The sequence below is a fragment of the Crocodylus porosus genome, unplaced genomic scaffold (assembly GCF_001723895.1).
Source record: "Crocodylus porosus isolate Cpor-Errol unplaced genomic scaffold, CroPor_comp1, whole genome shotgun sequence".
Classification (NCBI taxonomy): Eukaryota; Metazoa; Chordata; order Crocodylia; family Crocodylidae; genus Crocodylus; species Crocodylus porosus.
Genome location: NW_017728886.1, coordinates 186,792,098 through 186,810,379, shown reverse-complemented (window position 1 = coordinate 186,810,379; position 18,282 = coordinate 186,792,098). Strand labels below are relative to the sequence as shown.

The following is an 18,282-nucleotide window of genomic DNA, read 5'->3' as shown; positions in this document are numbered from 1 at the left end:
GAACCTGCAGCTCTAGTTCTCTCCCTACCCCCTCTAGCCCCTTTCCCTCCCCTGCCAGACCTGGCACCTGCCTTTCTGGCATACTTCATATTAATCTTTACTGCGCTGGAAAATGTGTTTAACTAACTAACAATATACGTCGTCATCTTCTTCTCTGATGTATGACTGTGTCTGACTTCTGTGTTGTGTTTACTGTTGGGTGTGTGATATCTCTTCTTCTTTGACTCTCTGACTTCTGTGTTGTGTTAATCTGAATCTCTATCTGACTTCCATGTTGTCTTTAATTTGTATGTAACTATAACTAATAATATTAATAACTACATATAATCTCTTCTTCTTCTATGACTGCCTGACTTCTTCTGTGTTTTAATAATATCTGATTACTTCTTCTATGGTGTGTGTGCGTGCGTGCATGCGTGCGTGCTTCCCTGAAGTGATGGATCACACTGCCAGGGAAAACACAGGTTGTTTGTTTTTTTTTGAAGTGTTGAGGGAAAAAAACAAGAACAAATATAAATTGAAAGAAATGGATTGGATAGGGATAAGTAGAAGGATTCTAGTTAGCAAGCTATATCCAATCGTTTCCAAGAACACAAAGTAGCAAGAGACTGACTAGGTAGGAAGCCAAGCCAGGCCAGTGTCTTTCAGACGCTGTTGTGCAGGCAGAAACAGCTCACAAAATGCCAAGAAAGCCTGCAGAAAGTCTTATATGCTGTTTTTACATCCCTCCCCCAGAGGGAAAGATCAGTCACTGACCAGCTAGAAACGTCAGTCTTTCCCTCCTGCTTTCCCTTCTTCTTCTCAGTTTCTGTTCCCCTGAAAGACTGCCTTCGGAATCTCCAAATCTTTTCCGAATTAAGAGGGTTTTTTTCTTCTCCCGATTCAATTTGGTGATTCGGCCTCCGAATTGGGCTGAATCTTCTCCAAATCAAATCACGGACTGAAGCTTTGCGCACCCCTAACACACAATTTCAACAGTACCCCAAGGAACGAGGAGGGAGGCAGCTTCCTCTCAAAGCATATCATAATGCTCTGTAGCCAGGCTATGGATGTCTGAAAGCAATATGCATCTTTTTCCTCCTCCAGGAAACCCCCATTTAAACAGGCTGAGATGCATTCTGGCAGTGCTTGTATTTTACAATGGCTAGAGAAACAGGAGACTAGAAACTGGATTTGAATACAGACTTTGGAGCTAGTAATTACTCTGCAAATACTAGAATTTGCCTTTTTCAGTTAAGCGCTAAACCTCTGCAGGTCCCTTCCAACCCTACTTCTCTATGACTCTAGAGGATCCTAGGACTGGGGAACTACTTCCTGATCCCAGGGTACCGGTGCACCAGGAGCCCAGGATCAAGGAGCCTCTCCCTGAGCCTGGGTTCTTGGAACATTGCAATGTCTAATAAACACATGTGCAGCCAGGCAGGGCTGCAGACATAGGTTTTAAAGGTCCTGGAATACTAGGACTCCAGGATAAGGAGCTTCATCCTAATTCCGGAGTCCCAGCATGTTGGGACCTGTAAAAACTGCCTTTATAGCTGGGCTGTGCAAGCAGTTTTATAATGTCTCCAGTTCATGAAAACCCCAGGATCAATGAGCTTCTCCCAATCCAGGGTTCCCATGCACCAGGGCTGTCAGGAAACCACATGTGCAACTGGGATGTACATGCAGTTTATAAAAGTCTCCATACATGAAGACCACAAATGAAGGAGCCTCTTTCAAATCCCAGGGTCCCTGTGTACCTGGACCTGGAAAAAACCTATCTGAAGCCTAGCTGCATGTCCACTTTTTAAAAGTCCGGGTCACAGTGAATGTGATATCACAGAGATACGTCCTGATGCTGGCCACATGGCACTTACCTCTCCCTGCCTCCAGCTCCAACCTATTGATGGGGTAGGTGCAGTTGTGTCCCAGAACCTGGGGCTGTCCCATGCCAGATCCTGACACTCAGCTGAGCACTGGGACCTATCATGGCTCAGCCCTGACATGCCACACGTTCAATTAGAGGTGAGATATTAATAAGCCCAAAAGAAGTTATGCAGATGTAGAATAATTATGTGGCTGATCTGGTTTATTATCATGCTATAAATTAACTTGAAAGTCTAGCAGGGTCATTATTTATGGTGTAATTACATGTTACTGTGTTAATCACAGTATATTGGGGGGGGGAGGGGGGGCGGCGCCTCGGACACAAAATCTGTAGATGTGGATTCTCTACCAGCCTTACGGTTAAATGGTGAGAACAAAGCAGATGAGATGAACTTTGCCAGGGGAAAATGAGAGACATTTTTAAATATGATTATGCTACTACTAGAAAATAGCCACTTGAAAGAAAACATAAATGCTGCAAACCCATTTTGCCAACTAGACAACCGAGACAAAGTTCACAAGGAAAGCAATCTTGGTATATGTCATCCCAGCTATTTGTGTATTTCAATAGATTATTTGCTCATCTGCATCTATTTAACATTTAGCTGATCTGACCCGAGATTAGAGGTGCACTGATACATTGGTCCATATTGTATTGACACTAATAAAAGGAAAACTGACCTTATTGGCAAATCAGCTTTTTTTGGCTGATGTGGCCGATAATGTTGCCAATAAATGGCAAGTGCATGGACGCAGCCGCAGCATTCACACGGCCAGGAATGCAGCCTGGCAGCATGGAGAGCAGCATCCAACCAGGAGGTCTGTTGTGGGGAAGGAGTGTGGGGGGGTGCGGATTCAGGCCTCCATGCTTAGGAGAGTGGGACTGAGGCAGAGGCAGGGGCTGCACAGCTGGGGTGGGTCATGGGATGGAGCCACAAGCGGCTTGTCCAGGGGGTGCAGGTGGCTCCTGCCACTGTGTGTACCCCCAGGGGAGGCACATGCCCCCCAGATCTGTGCACAGGGTAAGGGCAGGCTGCCATTGCAGGCTGGGGCTGGTAACAGCACTGGGCTTTTCCCGGTGGGGGCACTGGGCAAGGGCTGCACTCTGGGAGGTGGCAGCAGTGCAGGGAGGGGGGGCACTACAGAGTGGGCTAAAGCCACCCCAAAATTCACCATAGCCCCCTGCTGAATCTCCCTTCCTAGCACTGCCACTCCCGCCCTGAGCACAGCCCCAGCCCAACCCTGCTGCCAGGAAGAGCCCAGCACTGCTCCAAGCCCCAGCCTGCAGTGGCAGCCTGTCCTCGCCCTGCGTGCAGATCCGGGAGGCGCATTCCCCGCCCATGGCTCCCCTGGGGTTGTGCGCAGCATTGGAAGCCGCACCCCTCCTCTATGCCCCAGATGAGCCACTTGTAGCTCCATCCTGTGCCCTGTCACACGTGTGCAGTCCTGCCCCTGCCCCACTCTCTCGCTGCGGGGCTTCGATCTGCTCCCCCAGTCTTCCCCCCCCCACCACCACCATGCCCCTTCCCTGCAACAGACTTGCTGGCTGGATGCTGCTTTCCAAGCTGCATATCAGCAATCGGATCAGCATCTGCCGATATGGTTCATTAATATTCGGCCATAGGTATCAGTCCAAAAAAACTTTATTGGTGCACCCCTACCGAAGATCCATATAACAGAATCCTGGTGCATTCCCTTTCACACTGTAATGACTACTACTACATCCCTACATTTACTGCATTCTAATTCAGTCACCTCTCTTATTCAGTAATACTACTAGCAACAACTTATTTGTGTAACCACATCTCAAAGAACAGAACAAGATAATTAAAGGATACCCCCCTGTGGCCAACATTTAGACAGTACTTAACAGCACATTTCTGATCAAACTAGTTAAACTAAGAATTTCCCTAATAACCTGAGCATAAGTTTACTGTATAAATATTGACACAAATGTCCATAAGTAAAAAGCACATTGCATTCAGTGCACTGGTTTCATCCTTCCATTTTAGTCAAGTGCAGCCACAAATCTATGGGATGTAGATAATCGGGGGAAAAAATCCCACACAAAGAGAACTAGTTTTTTCCTATTAAACAGGAGCTTTTGTTGACTGAGAACAAATGCAATTGCTCAAATCAATTTAAGTGAGTGACTTTCAAATCTCATTGCAGTCAGCTGCCATTCAGATGCTGATAAGCAGTTAGTTAAAGATTAAATAGTTTGTAATGTATCATTTTTGCACTCCTTTTAGCGTTCTTTTGATATTTTGACATAAGATATATGTTGTTCAATTGAATTTAATAACATTAGATAAAATACAAGTCTTCAACTAAATTAACTGAGCTGAGCACATGATAAACGCTAAAGCCAAAATCTACATATGTGGATTAATGATTCAAATAAGTAATCGCACCTGAGAACTACAGCCTAAATACTACAGTATCATAGATGAGATAGACTGTTCAATTGGGATCCAAATAATTCTATCATGTAGTCTTTTATTTAATACTACCACTAGCAACTTCTTATTACAGTATTTTTGTTAACACCCTTTCTTTTCTTTGCTTGTTTGATGGCAGTAATGTTTTAAGGTAATAGTTGACAATTTTCTGAATACAGAAGAATTCTGACTCCAGCATGCAATGCTCTTAAATCAACAAAGTTTACGTTAACACTGCAGGAATTTTCATGCAGCTAACACTACTGAAAATTTTCACTTTATAACAGTTTTGACAGTTAAACTAAACCTTTAAGTGCTCACCAACTTGTAGGAGCTTCATCATCACCCATTTCACCTTCTTCGACTTCCAGTCCTTCCTCTTTCTCCTCTGTGTGCTACAGGAACAAAAAGAGTACATTTAAAATGTGCATGGAGCCTCTGTATTTTCAACTGCAGGTCATTCACAGTTCTAGTTTCCTACACTTTCAGTATTCATGATAACCATAAACGCTTTTGAAAAATCTTTGTAAACTAACTACTTAAAGGGCTGTTAAAGGATAGAGTACTAAGTTCTGCAATGCAAGTTTTAAACAAGCATGAAAATTATATAAAATCTTGCAGTGTAAGGCCCCATTAACATTCTTCCAGTAAGGAAACAATACAGACAGACCTACTCATTCAGGAAGGACAAAAGAGGTCAGGAGAACTTCAGCAGGCTCTGCACCTCCACTTCCATGATGTGTAGGTATAGAGGCACATGACTGGACAACTCCGTGAAGTCGGGAGGTGGGCATGGGGTTTGTAGGTGGGTATAGGCTGCGCACCATCAGGCCAGGCTGGCTGGCTCAGTGCCTCCACATGGGGCTTCCAGCATTCCATCAGGAAGCTGCACGTGGAGGCAAGCAAGAGTCGTGCTCCATTGGGCTGGGACAGCTCCTGCTTGTCTCCACATGCAGCTTCCTGCTCGAGTGCTGGAAGCCTCATGTGGAGGCGTGGAGCTCACCCAGCACAATGGCACGTGGCTCCCAGTCCACACGCCATTGAACCAGGCCAGCTGGCTCTGTACTTCTACGTAGGGCTTCCAGTACTCCAGTGGGAAGCTGCACATGGAGGCACAGAACCTGCCCAGCCCTATGGTACACAGCTCCTACCTGCAGTGCCATGAGCCCCATGTGCCAGTACAGAGCCAGCCCAGTCTGATCTGAAGGTACATGCCAGCAGGCCAGGCTGAATCTGTGCCAGAATGTGCAGGCCCTGGGACTCTATCAGAGGCTTGTGCACCTGGGAGCTCTGCCTGCCATGGCCAGGAGCACCCCAGAGTCCACCATCTGCTGCTGCTGAGTTGTCAGCAGTGGGGACCATGCACCATGGCAGGGGGGGGAAATGTGTGGTAGCACCCCCACAACAAGCCCTACACCTGTCCACAAACCCCCCACCCCACACACACATCCCCCCCTAGCTACACAAAGTACCTGCATTTTTTTTAAGTTCAAATAGTGTTATACCTAGTTTAATTTGTAAAATAATACTAATAATTAATTTAGCATAATGGTGAGTTTTTCTGCACATAATTCCCTGGGGAGTACTTAGCCCAACATATGCTCTGAAAACTGTTTTACATTTTCCTCAATTCATAGATTCATAAATGTTGGGTTGGAGGGGACCTGAGCAGATCATCAAGTTCGACCCCCTGCCCTGGGCAGGAATGAATACTGGGCTCATATGACCCCAACTAGGTAGTTATCTAGCCTTCTTTTACAAACCCCTAAGGTAGGAGCCAGCACCACTTTCCTTGGAAGCTGGTTCCAGATCCTGGCCGCTCTGACAAAGTCAGCCTATCTAGCACACCATATATGTGCACCAGTGTGCAGAGATGTAAGGGTAAGAGCCACAAAAGGATACTGAAGAAAATAATTCACCAAAGTATGGCTTTGGATTCTTTACTTCTATAAGACATATGGCATCTGTAACTTGTCTTTTAAGTAATACTTGCGTCTTACATCAGCAAGTTTAGGACAATGACAAAAAAATCTGTCTAAATTACTGCATCCTGCACTGCTGATTCTCTCTCACAAACCATACTGCATCTGCATAGCAATAGGAAGACATACAGATATTCATGGCTTTGATCCTACAATGAACTGCATGGGCAAACTGGCTTTACAAAGGTAAGTAAGAGCACAGTTGTTCACTGGTACTAGCCAGTTTCACTACAAACTAGGAAAATCTTGTTAGGAGTAAAGAGATGGTGCTGAAAACTAATTTGCAATTTAAGACATTTATTTAAAAAATTTCACATCTTAGCCTAGCTTTAATGGAAGACGATAATACAGCTGAAAAACAAGCCAATTTTTAGACCAAAAAGCTGCTTTATGGATGAGCTGTACCCTGAATTTTGAATATTTTAAATGTGATAGTGGGGTTTTTTTGTGTAAACACTTCTCTAGGTTTATAAAACTGTTTCCCATAAAAATAGTCAAAAGAAATGTAGCCATTCTTACTTTCTGTCCCAGAGTGCTCTCCTGTTCATTGGTATTGAAAACTGTAACATTCTCCAGATTAAACTGACTTTGTAAATTAAGCCCTATTAAGAAAAAAAACATTTTTAAAGAAATTGTAGCTCACTTTCCAATATTAAGAACTTTATGAAGCCAGATAGTGATTATTACTTACAACCAGTAGCTAATTATTGCCTACATCCAGTAAGTAACAGTTTCTAGTTTAATTTATAACAAATAAAACCCATTTATAAATTCTATATTAGATGCATATCAATTAGGGTAGAGCTAGAAACACACTTTTGGTTAAACTGGATTTAGTTTAAAACCCATTTATGAGAGACTGAGGTATATTTAACCTCTCTTAATTCTTCTTCTCATGTGAAGAAATACACAAAATCTCACCTGACTTCTCTGAAAGAGGAAACAACCTAGCCAGGAACAGCTGTATTCTTCCACAGAAGACTGTGTTCTGTGATTTAGATAATCTTCTTAGAAGATCTACGTAATGTAAAAAATGAGAGAACATTAAAGGTGATTTATGCTGCTATCACGTGGACTATTACTATCCTGCTTCTCACCCACTTTGCACAAGCACAATTTTATGGAGGCCAAATGGGTCAGGCCTGCATCCCTTTTAATGCGACATGCTGAAATAACTGAAAGTTCAAATGTTGCTCACTTAAATGATCTTTCTTCCTTCAGACTATCAATGCATTTCTACGTGTTCTACTTAACCAGTACAGGAAAATCCTATCCAGCCATTGCTTCTAATACAGCCCCTAGCAACATTTCTGAGAACTATTTAAGACCTCAACATCTTTCTAGTATACCCCTCTTCCCTGAAAATTATAGGAAAATTTCCATTTATCCATTTAAAACTCAGACATTAAAACTCTGCTTAAACATCCATTAAACAGCAAAGTACACAAATGTCTGCTAACTCTAAGGCCAGATTCTTCAGGTATGGATTACTGAAGTTTGGCACCAAATAAGTAATCACAGTTGAGAACTATGACCTCTGTTGAGAACTGACCTCAGATTAGATAAGCAGTTTAACTGAGATCCAAATCATCCTACTTATTGATATTATAATGTTTTGTTCATAAATAAATGTATTTTATTCAGTAAAACAACTAACAACTTATTACAGTATTTTTAACATGATTCAATACTTTACTTTATTCCTGAACACATTCTAATGTCTTGCTGCATCAGACTCTAGTTTTGATTACCTGAGTCGTAGCTTTTTTGCTCACTCTCTGTCTTGGTGGAGAACCCATACTCACCATTGCACATTCGTAGCAAGTAATTCTTTCCAGCTGAATAAAATGTACTCTGAAACAGAACAAACACAGTACTATCACAAGGAGGAGACCATACTGCAAATTATACAAATAATAATTGCTCCTGGCTCCTTCCCCTGGTTAACCCTATAAATCAGTAGTTCTCAACCTTTTCAGACCCAAAGCACTCCTCCAAAAATGCCAGCTCTTAGCTTTCACTTACTTTTTGACTATAAAAAATATTAGAGCAAACCTTCCATTGTAAAGAACTCAAACCATAACAAGTCAAAATGTTTCTGACACTTTGGATTTGAAATCTCTGAGTTTACCTTGTGATTCATGACTGCCTGCATACCTAACCATACTGCATGGCACACCTGCAGCACCCTTAAAAACATCTTGCAGCACCCTGGTCAAGAAATACTGCTCTAAATTGAATTTCACTTATTTAAGAAACAGGCACCACAAAAAAAAGGGAAAAAATTATTTCTAAGCACCCAATTTTTATTTTTCCCCTGTGCATGTTTTCTGCATGCATGTAACGTTAAGAAAAGTGCCTATGACTGGGAACAGCATCAGCTGCCTTTGAAAATCTGGTAGTAAAAAGACAAATGAATTGGTTGAAAACAAATGAAAGAAGCAAGCCTTGTTCAGACACTAGACCAGTGATTCTTGACCAGGGTGCCTCTGAGAGCCTTTGAAGGTGGCCACAGGGAATGAGAAGGTAAGCACATGCCCATTTCTACCTGGCCAGTTCTGCTCCTTCCTCTTCCTCACTGCCCAGTGTTGTGAAAGTAAGTGCAGGCTTGTACCTGCCTTGCCGCTCCTCCTTTCTCCCCACCCCCCAGGCTCAGCCCCTGTGCAAGGACTGAAATATGGTATCACTCTTTTAACAAAAGGACAAAGGCCCATTATTTTGGTAAATCACTTCTACAACTACAATCTTTGGCATGAGGCACCTTGGAGAAAATACTTACTGATTTCCATGTGGTAACATTTTTCTCCACAAAAGTGAAGATTTTGTCACACTGATCCAAAGGAAGGCAATCCAGAACATCTCCCAGGAGCACAAAAGGAGTTGAAGCGGTGCATATACCTTTAAGGAGTGGGGAATATAATCAGAATTACTAACCTAATTGTACTACCCATCCAACTTCCATGCATCATCCAAGAAGAGTTTAAAAAAAAATTACAATGTAAGCATGCACAATACTTAGCACACAGACAATACAGAAGTACCCATAATGAGAAGCAATAAGTTATCAAAGCTCAGCAGGCCCCCAAAATGATTGAGGTTGGGATTTTTTTTAAATACGAGTTACTTAGAACTACATATATTGGCCAGCTTTCTACAGAGGACAAAAGGAAAAATTGTGGGGTCCATCATCCTACAAGATTACCCAGATGGGCATAAGAATTCCCCCACCTACTAGAAAACAAATTGGCAATGCCAATATTTAACAACACTACACTTAAGTGATGTACTTCTTTTCCAATTCAAATTGATCATTTTTCAAATAGTTCCATATAAATCAACCCTTGAGCCACATTTATAAATTCTAAGATATCCTCAATGCCAGAGGCTCAAACATTATGAAAGCCAACTGTTTCCTAGCAGGTCAGTCACTGCACTGCTATTGGCTGACCAACATAGATAGTTAGGAGACTGGCTTTTATTCCTGGCTCTGCACAAGACTCTTTATGCGACCCCAGAGAAGTTACTTAAACTCTCTCACTTTTCTCATCTATAAAACAAAAATAATGACATGCATCTGTGTAAAAAGCTTAGAAATCCATGCATGAAAAATATCAGTAATTAACTGTTGCTATTATTAAGGAGAGAAACACTGAAATGAATTCAGACTCCCACTGTATCTTGAAAAAAAACCCCCTAAAATATATAGAAGCTACAAATTTAAAGAACACAATTAGCTGCTCCATGCAAAAGCTTCCTTGTTATTGGAACAGCAGTTATACTTCCCTCCTCACCTATACAAAGTTCACACAACTCTTTGACCCAAGTCAGGCACTTGAGGGAGCTGAATGTTGTAGATATTTGAGGAAGACAACAACATGGTAATAAAAATCAAATCTGTATACAACAACCTGCTCTGAGATACTGCTCACCTTCTGTGACTCCACTGATAGAAAGAGAAATGACAGCCAAGAGATTTTCACATAGAGCCTTGTTTACCTAAACAAATGAGAGAGTGGAACTTTGTTTACTATATTGAATCCAAATGTCAATATATTGTCATTATATTTAGTAAACAAGAAAGTCTTACTACAAAAATTCAAACCTTGTTAGAAGTACAGATCCATCCTCCCCCTCTATGCGACATTGGTCAGGCTGCAGTTGGAGTACTGCGTCCAGTTCTGGGCTTCACACTTCAGGAGGGATGTGGACAACATGGAGAGGGTCCAGAGGAGGGCCATCGCATGATCAGGGGGCAGCAAGGCAGGCCCTACGAGTGGAGGCTATGGGACCTGAACCTGTTCAGCCTCCACAAGAGAAGGCTGAGGGGGGATCTGGTGGCCGTCTACAAACTGGCCAAGGGGGACCAGCGGGCTATGGGAGAGTCCCCGTTTCCCTGAGCACTACCAAGAGTAGCGAGGAATAATGGCCAGAAGTTGACTGAAAGTAGATTCAGGCTAGACATCAGTCAGGGCGGCTAGGATCTGGAACCTACTTCCAAGGGAAATGGTGCTCGCTCTTACCCTGGGGGTCTTCAAAAAGAGGCTGGATAATCACTTAGCTGGGTTGTTTGACCAAAGCATCCTTTCCTGCCCATGGCAGGGGGTTGGACTTGATGATCTACTTAAGTCCCTTCCGACCCTACCTACTATGAAACATTAACCTCCCCATCTGTAAGTGTTCTAGAAGTAGGGTAGATAAAAATCAACGATTTTTTTTATTTAATTCAGATTTTTTTTTATTTAATTGGTTTTTGGTTTTTTTAGGTGCTGTTAAAAAATAAGCCTACATAAAAATAGTTTCAATTTAAGATATGTTAAAGCTCAAAGATATAATCATGGAATAGGGAGTATAGCTTCCAATTATATACTATTTGAGACAATATATTTATGTAACGTATTTAGAAAAGTTTTATAAATAGGTCACAACAGGTCATGAACTATATTAGGGGCCCAATCTTATGGGGTTCCCAGAGGCCCCTCTATGGATTAGTAAAGACTGAAGAAAACCACTTTACCCAATGGTACTCAGTGCTCAGTCTAGACCAGAGGTTCTCAAACAGTGGTCCGTGGACCACCACTGGTCTGCGAGCTCCATTCAGGTGGTACGCAGAAAGGTTGCGGAACAATCGAGAATATCTGTACTTGTAAGGTAAGACAACTGATATTAAATTATGAGTTGTGTGCTTTGATTCGTAGGGAAAAAAATGTTTAAGTGGTCCACCGAGACCCTCAGCAATTTTCAAGTGTTCCACGAAAAAAAATTTGAGAACCACTGGTCTAGAAGAGCCCACTAAGCATCTCTGTGATGCTCAGTTTCATTTCTCAAACTGTGGATTTCTGTGTCTGGAGATAACATCCTTGTTAACAGCAGTATGTGGAGATGAGAGATAACAGACCTAATTACCTAGCCATCAGCCAGCCCTCTTGTCTCTTTACAAGTTTGTGTACAGAGTCAAGCCCTTACCTCTCTCTGAAAGTTCAAAGTTTCAAGAAGTTAAATGAAAAGAGGATTGTTAAGGGTGGAGTAGATCTGGGAAAGGAGGAGAAGTCTGGAGATAAATGCAAGAAGGGAGGGGCAGTAGAAACAAAAAGAGAAATATTTTGAGCTGGGGTGTTGGTTGTCACCATGTTTGTCTAAGGACGTAGTCAGACAAGGTTCTTTGGGTAAATCCGATATCTTTTATTATTTTAGTGGTCTAATAAAAGATACTGGATTTACCCAAAGAACCCGGTCTACATTTTGAGAAGAATATTCCAGAAGTCTTGAGGGATAAGTTTCTGAGTATAGCCTCTTCACTGATTTGAGATCTAGTGAGGGAATGGTATGATAGAAGGGAAAATCTACCAATAAGAATGCACTTTTTGTAGAAAACAATGATTAAATCAAGGCTTCCTGACCAGTGATTTAAATTGTGAGTTAAATCATGATGTAAATCTATTTGATTTAAATCAAATATACCCTGTCTAGAAGTAACATTCCTCAGCAAAAAATTCAATGTAAAAACTTGTATCTTAACTGCTTTTCCGTATTAAAGATGTTGCACCGTATTAAAGATATTTTGCATGGATAAATTTTGTTTGCCTTTGGGTATTAATGTTCTATCATGAATAATTACATTGTGTCTACATTTCTTCGCGATTTCTATTGCAAATGTTATTTGATTCCTTTCATAAACTGCCACATAGTGTTTCTTTCTGCAATTAAGCAGTACACATGCTCCACCATAGAAATATCAACATTTAGTGATTTGTTTGTTACATGTTAAAAATAGTGATACTCTTTTAAAGTAAGATTAAAAAGCAATTTTAAAAAATGTACAATCCAATTCCTTCTGTTTTCTTTTCAGAGTGCAGAACAAAATCTTCAGTTTATACTATGAGGCAAAGCATTCTTTGTTCTAAGTTACTGCTTTCAGTCTTCTTTTACTTTATAAAATATTCTTTTAGCAGTTATTGTTGGTCCTGTACAAAACTTGAGAATGCATAGCTATTCACTATTCAGCACACAGATTTACAACCAACACTTAAAGTACAGCAGGTTTTAAAATTGCTCTAAACAACCACTACAAGAAATTTTAAAATGTTACTATGTGACCACAAAAAAAAATCACTTGTGAAATGTTTCTTGGCTAACTAACTGGACATCTGCTTATATTTGCCCCAGGGGGAGTTTCATGCACACAACCAAAGGTATATATCCTAGCCCAGAGGTGTCAAACTCCGTGGTCCAGATTCATACCACAGGGCTACACCAGTAGTAGGGCAAGAGGCAGTGATGTTAACCACCCTGTAGAATCACAACTGGATGCTTGAACACCCTGAGCTGCAGCAGTGCATGGGCCAGTGTCAGTGGCTGGAAGGGCAGCTGCCGCTATTTTATGTGCACTACCTCCTCTCTCCCACCACCAATGGTCCGCGCCTTAGGCTGGTGCCCCAGTCACCCCTGCCTTATTAGGCTACTACCACAATGGATGCCTGAGTCACAGGAATTAATGCACCTGTCCCTTGCCTCTTTGCTACTAACATTGGGCTCTGATGCCCAATTTAGGCAGCAGGACCTGCCACTGAATTCCAGGAGTCCATGGGCCAGATCTTTGACTTGCCTGCCCTATTCCACATCTCATTTCTTAGTAGTTCCTATGTTTTACTTTGTAATCAATATGGCCTACTCAAATGATAAGCTGTTGCATATAATGGATTATGTACAGTATAATTTCAATTTTAATCAAGGGACAACTGCGGTGACATGAGGTACTTACAATTTCCTCTTCTACAACAACTCTGAAAGCTTGATCCAGGGTACATTTCTTTTCACTTTCACTAGAAATGGAAAAAAAGTTATGGTCTGTATTGATCAACAGTTCAGCATCGATAAAAATTAAACATAGACTTTTCAGAGTAATATAGTAGCTCCTTACCTCCCAGGAATTTGGTTGAAAGCATTCAATAAAGGTTTGAGAGTTTTGTTATGTAGAGCATCTCGGGTTGAGTTCTAGAAACAAGTGACAAAAGTTGCAAGTAAGTCCCACTACAGAGCCAGGAGGCAAGCACAAGCTAGTCTGAGAGGCCACTTCTTAGTGACAGATAGCAGATATCAACTCACATGTAACAGACCTGGTACATGAACATGCACTGACTTACACAGATCATTTCACAGATTCATAGAGAAGTAGGGCTGGAAGGGACCTCCAGAGGTCATCTAGTCCAACTCCCTGCCTGAAGCAGGATCATCCCTATCCAAACCACCCTACACTAATCCATTGTCTAAACTATTAGCGAAACTGGAGTCAAACCCAAGCACATAACACCCTAACCTGCCACAAGTAAAGCAGGGAAACCACAGTGGACAATGTCCTGCTACAGCTAAAGTTGTTAAAATACACCTGAGATCCAAGAAAGAGGGCTACACCCCCTACTACAGTGGAAGGCAAATACCCTCAGCCTGTATCAATCTGACCATGGGGTAAATTCCTTTCTGACCCCTAATATGGCATTTAGTCTGATCCTGAGCAGAGGGGCAAAACCCTTTAGCCAAAAACCTCTAGGTTTATGTCCCAGCAGGAAAACTGGCGTTCTCCAGTTAAAATCCCCAGCCTTGACTACAGCCAACTCCAATGCTTCTAAGAAAAGCAACCCCTCTCTTTTCATAAAATGCAGCAGCAGGAGGGAAAAAATGCCTTCCTGGCCTCACCTGGCAACCAGGAAAGCCCAAAAATGTAGGAAATACCCACAGCAGAGCATAGGCATTGATCATCCCTTACCAATACTTGCCCAACCTCTTGAACACCTCCACGGATAGAAAGTTTACAACTTCCTTGGGCAGCCTATTCCACTGTCTCACAGTTCTAACAGTAAAGAAATTTTTCCTAACATCCAATCTAAACTTAACTTTGCTTCAACTTCAAGCCATTGGCCCACATTCTGCTTCCTGCAGCAAGACTGGAAAGGTGTTTTCCTTCTTCTTTATAGCATCATAGAAAATTAGGGTTGGAAAGGACCTCAGGAAGTCACTTAGCCTGACTTCCTGCTCAAAGCGGGACCATTCCCAACTAGATTATCCCAGCCAAGGCTTTGACAACCCAGGTCTTTAAAACCTCCAAGAACAGAAAGTCCACAGTCTCTCTGGCTAACTCATTCCAGTGCTTTCTCCTAATGAGAAAGCTTTTCCTAATATCTAACCTAAATTTTCTTTCTTGCAACTGGAGACCATTGCTCCTTGTTCTGTCATCTGCCACCACTGAGAACAGCCTAGCTCCATCCTCTTTTGAACTCCGCTTCAGGTAGTTGAAGACTGTTATTAAATCCCTTCTCAGTCTTCTCTTCTCCAGCCCGTATTTCAATTCTCAGCAACATATTTGTGCAATGGGGTGAACCATCTGCTACATCAGCAGGGAACAGCCTTCTACATGCTGTGACCTGTATTTTAAGCATGGCCCTTTGGGTTCAGGGGCCCAGACATTATTACAGCTGTCCTAGGTAAGAGCCTGGCCCACCAAAGGCAAAGTTCTGCTACGTTGACAAAAGGCAACGTTTGAAGCTGCTTTCCAGCAGCAGGTACACATTCCTTTCAGCACAGTTTACAAAGGGAACCTAACGGACCTAAGAGGCCCAGGCAGGCGTTGACTTCACTTCAATGGCACCGGGTTATGAATGGATATCAGTGAGGCTGCAGACGCTTGTGCAAGTACATGCATGCCAGCCAACCCTGGGGGGCTCTGCACCCAGGCCACCCAGCACCATGCTTCTGGCCTCTCCCTACCTACTCTCAGAAGCCAAGTGGGGAAGCAGAGGACATAAGATGTGTCAGGCCAACAGCCTGTGTTGCCTGAGAGCCTGTTGAGGCAGGAGCAGATGTTTCAGCCCATGAGCAGGGTGCACTGAGAGCTGGGGCTTCACCCTAGCCCGTGGAGCTGCACCGCAGGCCCCAGGGGCTCTCCAAGGGTCTGGAAATCTTGCAGCTGGGAGCGCTGACTGCCACAGCTCTGAGCTCTGCGCAGGCAGTGCCCTTGGCTACAATGGACCCATCACTCACCAGTGTCCCTGGCTGACCGCCCCACAATGAGTCCCCCTGACAGACTGGCAGCAGGTGGAGGGTACTGCTCAGGCACAGGGTGGAACATTCCCCTCAGGCCGGGGGGGTGGTACCACTCGGGCACAGTGGGCGGAGGGGGGGCACGGCCCTCGTGGCGGGGAGGCGCCTGTCGGAGAGCGGCGGACCGCATCCGGTTGGCTCCGCTCGCGGCAGTCCGCAGGGCAGGGGAGGAGGGGGCTCCGCACGGCCGCCAGGCTCACCGTGAAGCGCAGCCGCGCCTCGGGCAGGCTGAAGAGCGGCGGCGACATCACCGCTTCCCGAGCGGCCGCGCAGCAGCTCTCTGCTACGTGCCCTGATGGCGTCATCACCCCGCGCGGCTGGGGGGGAGGAGCACGTACATCACAGAGAAGCGGCGCCAGGGCAGAGCGGCGCCTCTGAAGGGGTGCGGCTTTATTCTGCTCGAGGTTTTGATTCGAAGGACTGAGCTGAAGTATTCTGCCCGTTCTGGCCCTCCACTCTAAGAAAGATGTAAACAAGCTGGAATGAGTCTAAAGCAGAGCAATGTTAAGAGGTGTAGAAACCCTAAACTATGAGAAAAGGCTGAAAGAATTAGGTTTTTAGCAAAGAGAAAATAAAGGCAGAGACAGATACGCTTACAGGTTTCCAGTCTGGGTTCTAGTCTTTGTTTCTGTCCCCAGTAGACAGAAGCTGTTCCTCTGCAGTCTATACGTTGTGTCCAAAGAATATTAAATGCAGGCTGTAGAAAAACCATGGGGGCCAGAACTAAAATTTGTGGCCCCCACCCCTCCAGGCAATGTCCACTCCAGTCAGTCACACTGTTCACTGTGGCAGCTGCAAGAGGAGGACTGGAGGGTATTTTGGGTAATACCTATCCTTGACCTAAGAGTTGACCTACTTTGTTGTGAAGTGGGAGATGAAGCTTCAAACCGCTTTCAGGGGGTTGGGGTGGAAGGCTGTAGAAGTGTTGTAAAGACTAGGTTATTTGGCTAAAAGTGGGAAAGCCACCTTCCATTTTTTCCTCCTCCAGACACTTTCTAGTCATGTTTTTTCTCCCAACTACGCTCTTTTGGGGCTTACACACAATTAAGCATCCACTTCTGACCTACTCCATGGGAGAGCATGTGACATGGTAGAGCTTTCTGAGCATGCTCAGAAGGGCAAGCATAGCTCTACAGATGGTAAAAGGTTCTAAAATTTGCATATGTGCCAAAAATGGCACATACATGGCTGTATTTAGGCACATAAGGTAAAATAGGATTTGGTTTAAAGTACCTATTAATGTAGCCAACAGTAGCTTCTAAATCACATCACATAAACTTCTTGTTTCTCCCAGGTCTCTTAATCAATCCCAAATATTTTACCATTCATTTGGGGGAATGTATACCAGCCTGTGCAGCTCTGATTTGACCCATAAGTAGGTCATCTTAACAAAGAGCCCCTGTTTCTTTCCTCTACTTCTGATACTATACCTGTAAACTACAGCTTGGACTAAGGCCAGTGATACAGCCTTGCTCCATGTATCATCTGAGTCAACGGTGCCCAATTTCTAGCCAAATATGGTACATGGGACCTTGTCATCTGGCCTGTGGGACTCCCCACGGGTCCAGAAATTTGGTGGTGGGAGAGCAGTATCAGTGTTCATTGCTATCGCTCTAGAAGGAACTCTGGAAGCGGCAGGAATTAATGCTGTCACCGCTCCCCTGCCACCAAATTTCTGGACATATGGGGAGCCCTGAAGGTTGGGTAACATAGCCCTTCACACCAGATCACGCTGGCAGACAGGGGTCACTCCAGCATGCAGGGCTTGGGCTGTTCCAAATCAGCCACATGGGGCCAGGCCACATTGTGGTGCATCACACTTGTGGACCAACCTTGAATGTTACCCACTATGCTTGACCTGGCCCGCAGACTGGCCCCAACCCCATTTGGGTTTGGAGCAGGAAGGTTGGGCAGCACTGATGTAAGTAGCATGCAACTAGCTGTAAACCAGGCTCCCAGCCCATTGTCCATTCCAGAATAAGCTGAACTTTCAAAAGCTGAGCATGAGGCAGGTCCCACTTGTCAGGTCTTGTCAAAATGAAAATAACCTTCAAGACCAAAAAGGTTAAAACCTGATGGATGTACAGTGCAGCTGAAAAGGTAACAGTGCCCCTGGGTTCTAAGTCCTCACTACATTGACAGGATTATCAAAGAAAGAATAATGTACCAGACAATTCAGAATTGGCTGCATCATTCACAAAATTACCTTACGCATATGACACAGGGTGAATCAAATCATAACATAACACACAGGTGCCTTTTCGAGAATCAGCTTCAAATAGGAGATTCTAGGTCTTTCATAGGTAAGTGCCTGAGTAGTCTTGCAATGCTATTTCTTCCAAGATTCACAGACTCATAAATGTTAAGATCTGGAATGGACTTTACAAGATCAATGGGTCCAG

General features: G+C 43.6%; 1 protein-coding gene across 2 annotated transcripts in view; it reads right to left on the bottom strand.

The window, feature by feature from the left end:
• THOC1 (THO complex 1) overlaps window positions 1-16,176 on the bottom strand; it is a 32,059-nt gene extending 15,883 nt beyond the window's left edge. For both annotated transcript variants that reach the window (XM_019546801.1, XM_019546809.1), the window contains exons 1-9: window positions 16,081-16,176; window positions 13,707-13,780; window positions 13,548-13,608; window positions 10,219-10,285; window positions 9,069-9,187; window positions 8,095-8,143; window positions 7,211-7,306; window positions 6,809-6,891; window positions 4,629-4,702 (exon numbers count right to left, since the gene is read on the bottom strand). In XM_019546801.1, the coding sequence (XP_019402346.1) occupies window positions 4,629-4,702; window positions 6,809-6,891; window positions 7,211-7,306; window positions 8,095-8,143; window positions 9,069-9,187; window positions 10,219-10,285; window positions 13,548-13,608; window positions 13,707-13,780; window positions 16,081-16,128 (671 nt within the window). In that variant the 5' untranslated portion in view covers window positions 16,129-16,176. The remainder of the gene's footprint in view (window positions 1-4,628; window positions 4,703-6,808; window positions 6,892-7,210; window positions 7,307-8,094; window positions 8,144-9,068; window positions 9,188-10,218; window positions 10,286-13,547; window positions 13,609-13,706; window positions 13,781-16,080) is intronic.
• Window positions 16,177-18,282: the final 2,106 nt, after the last annotated feature.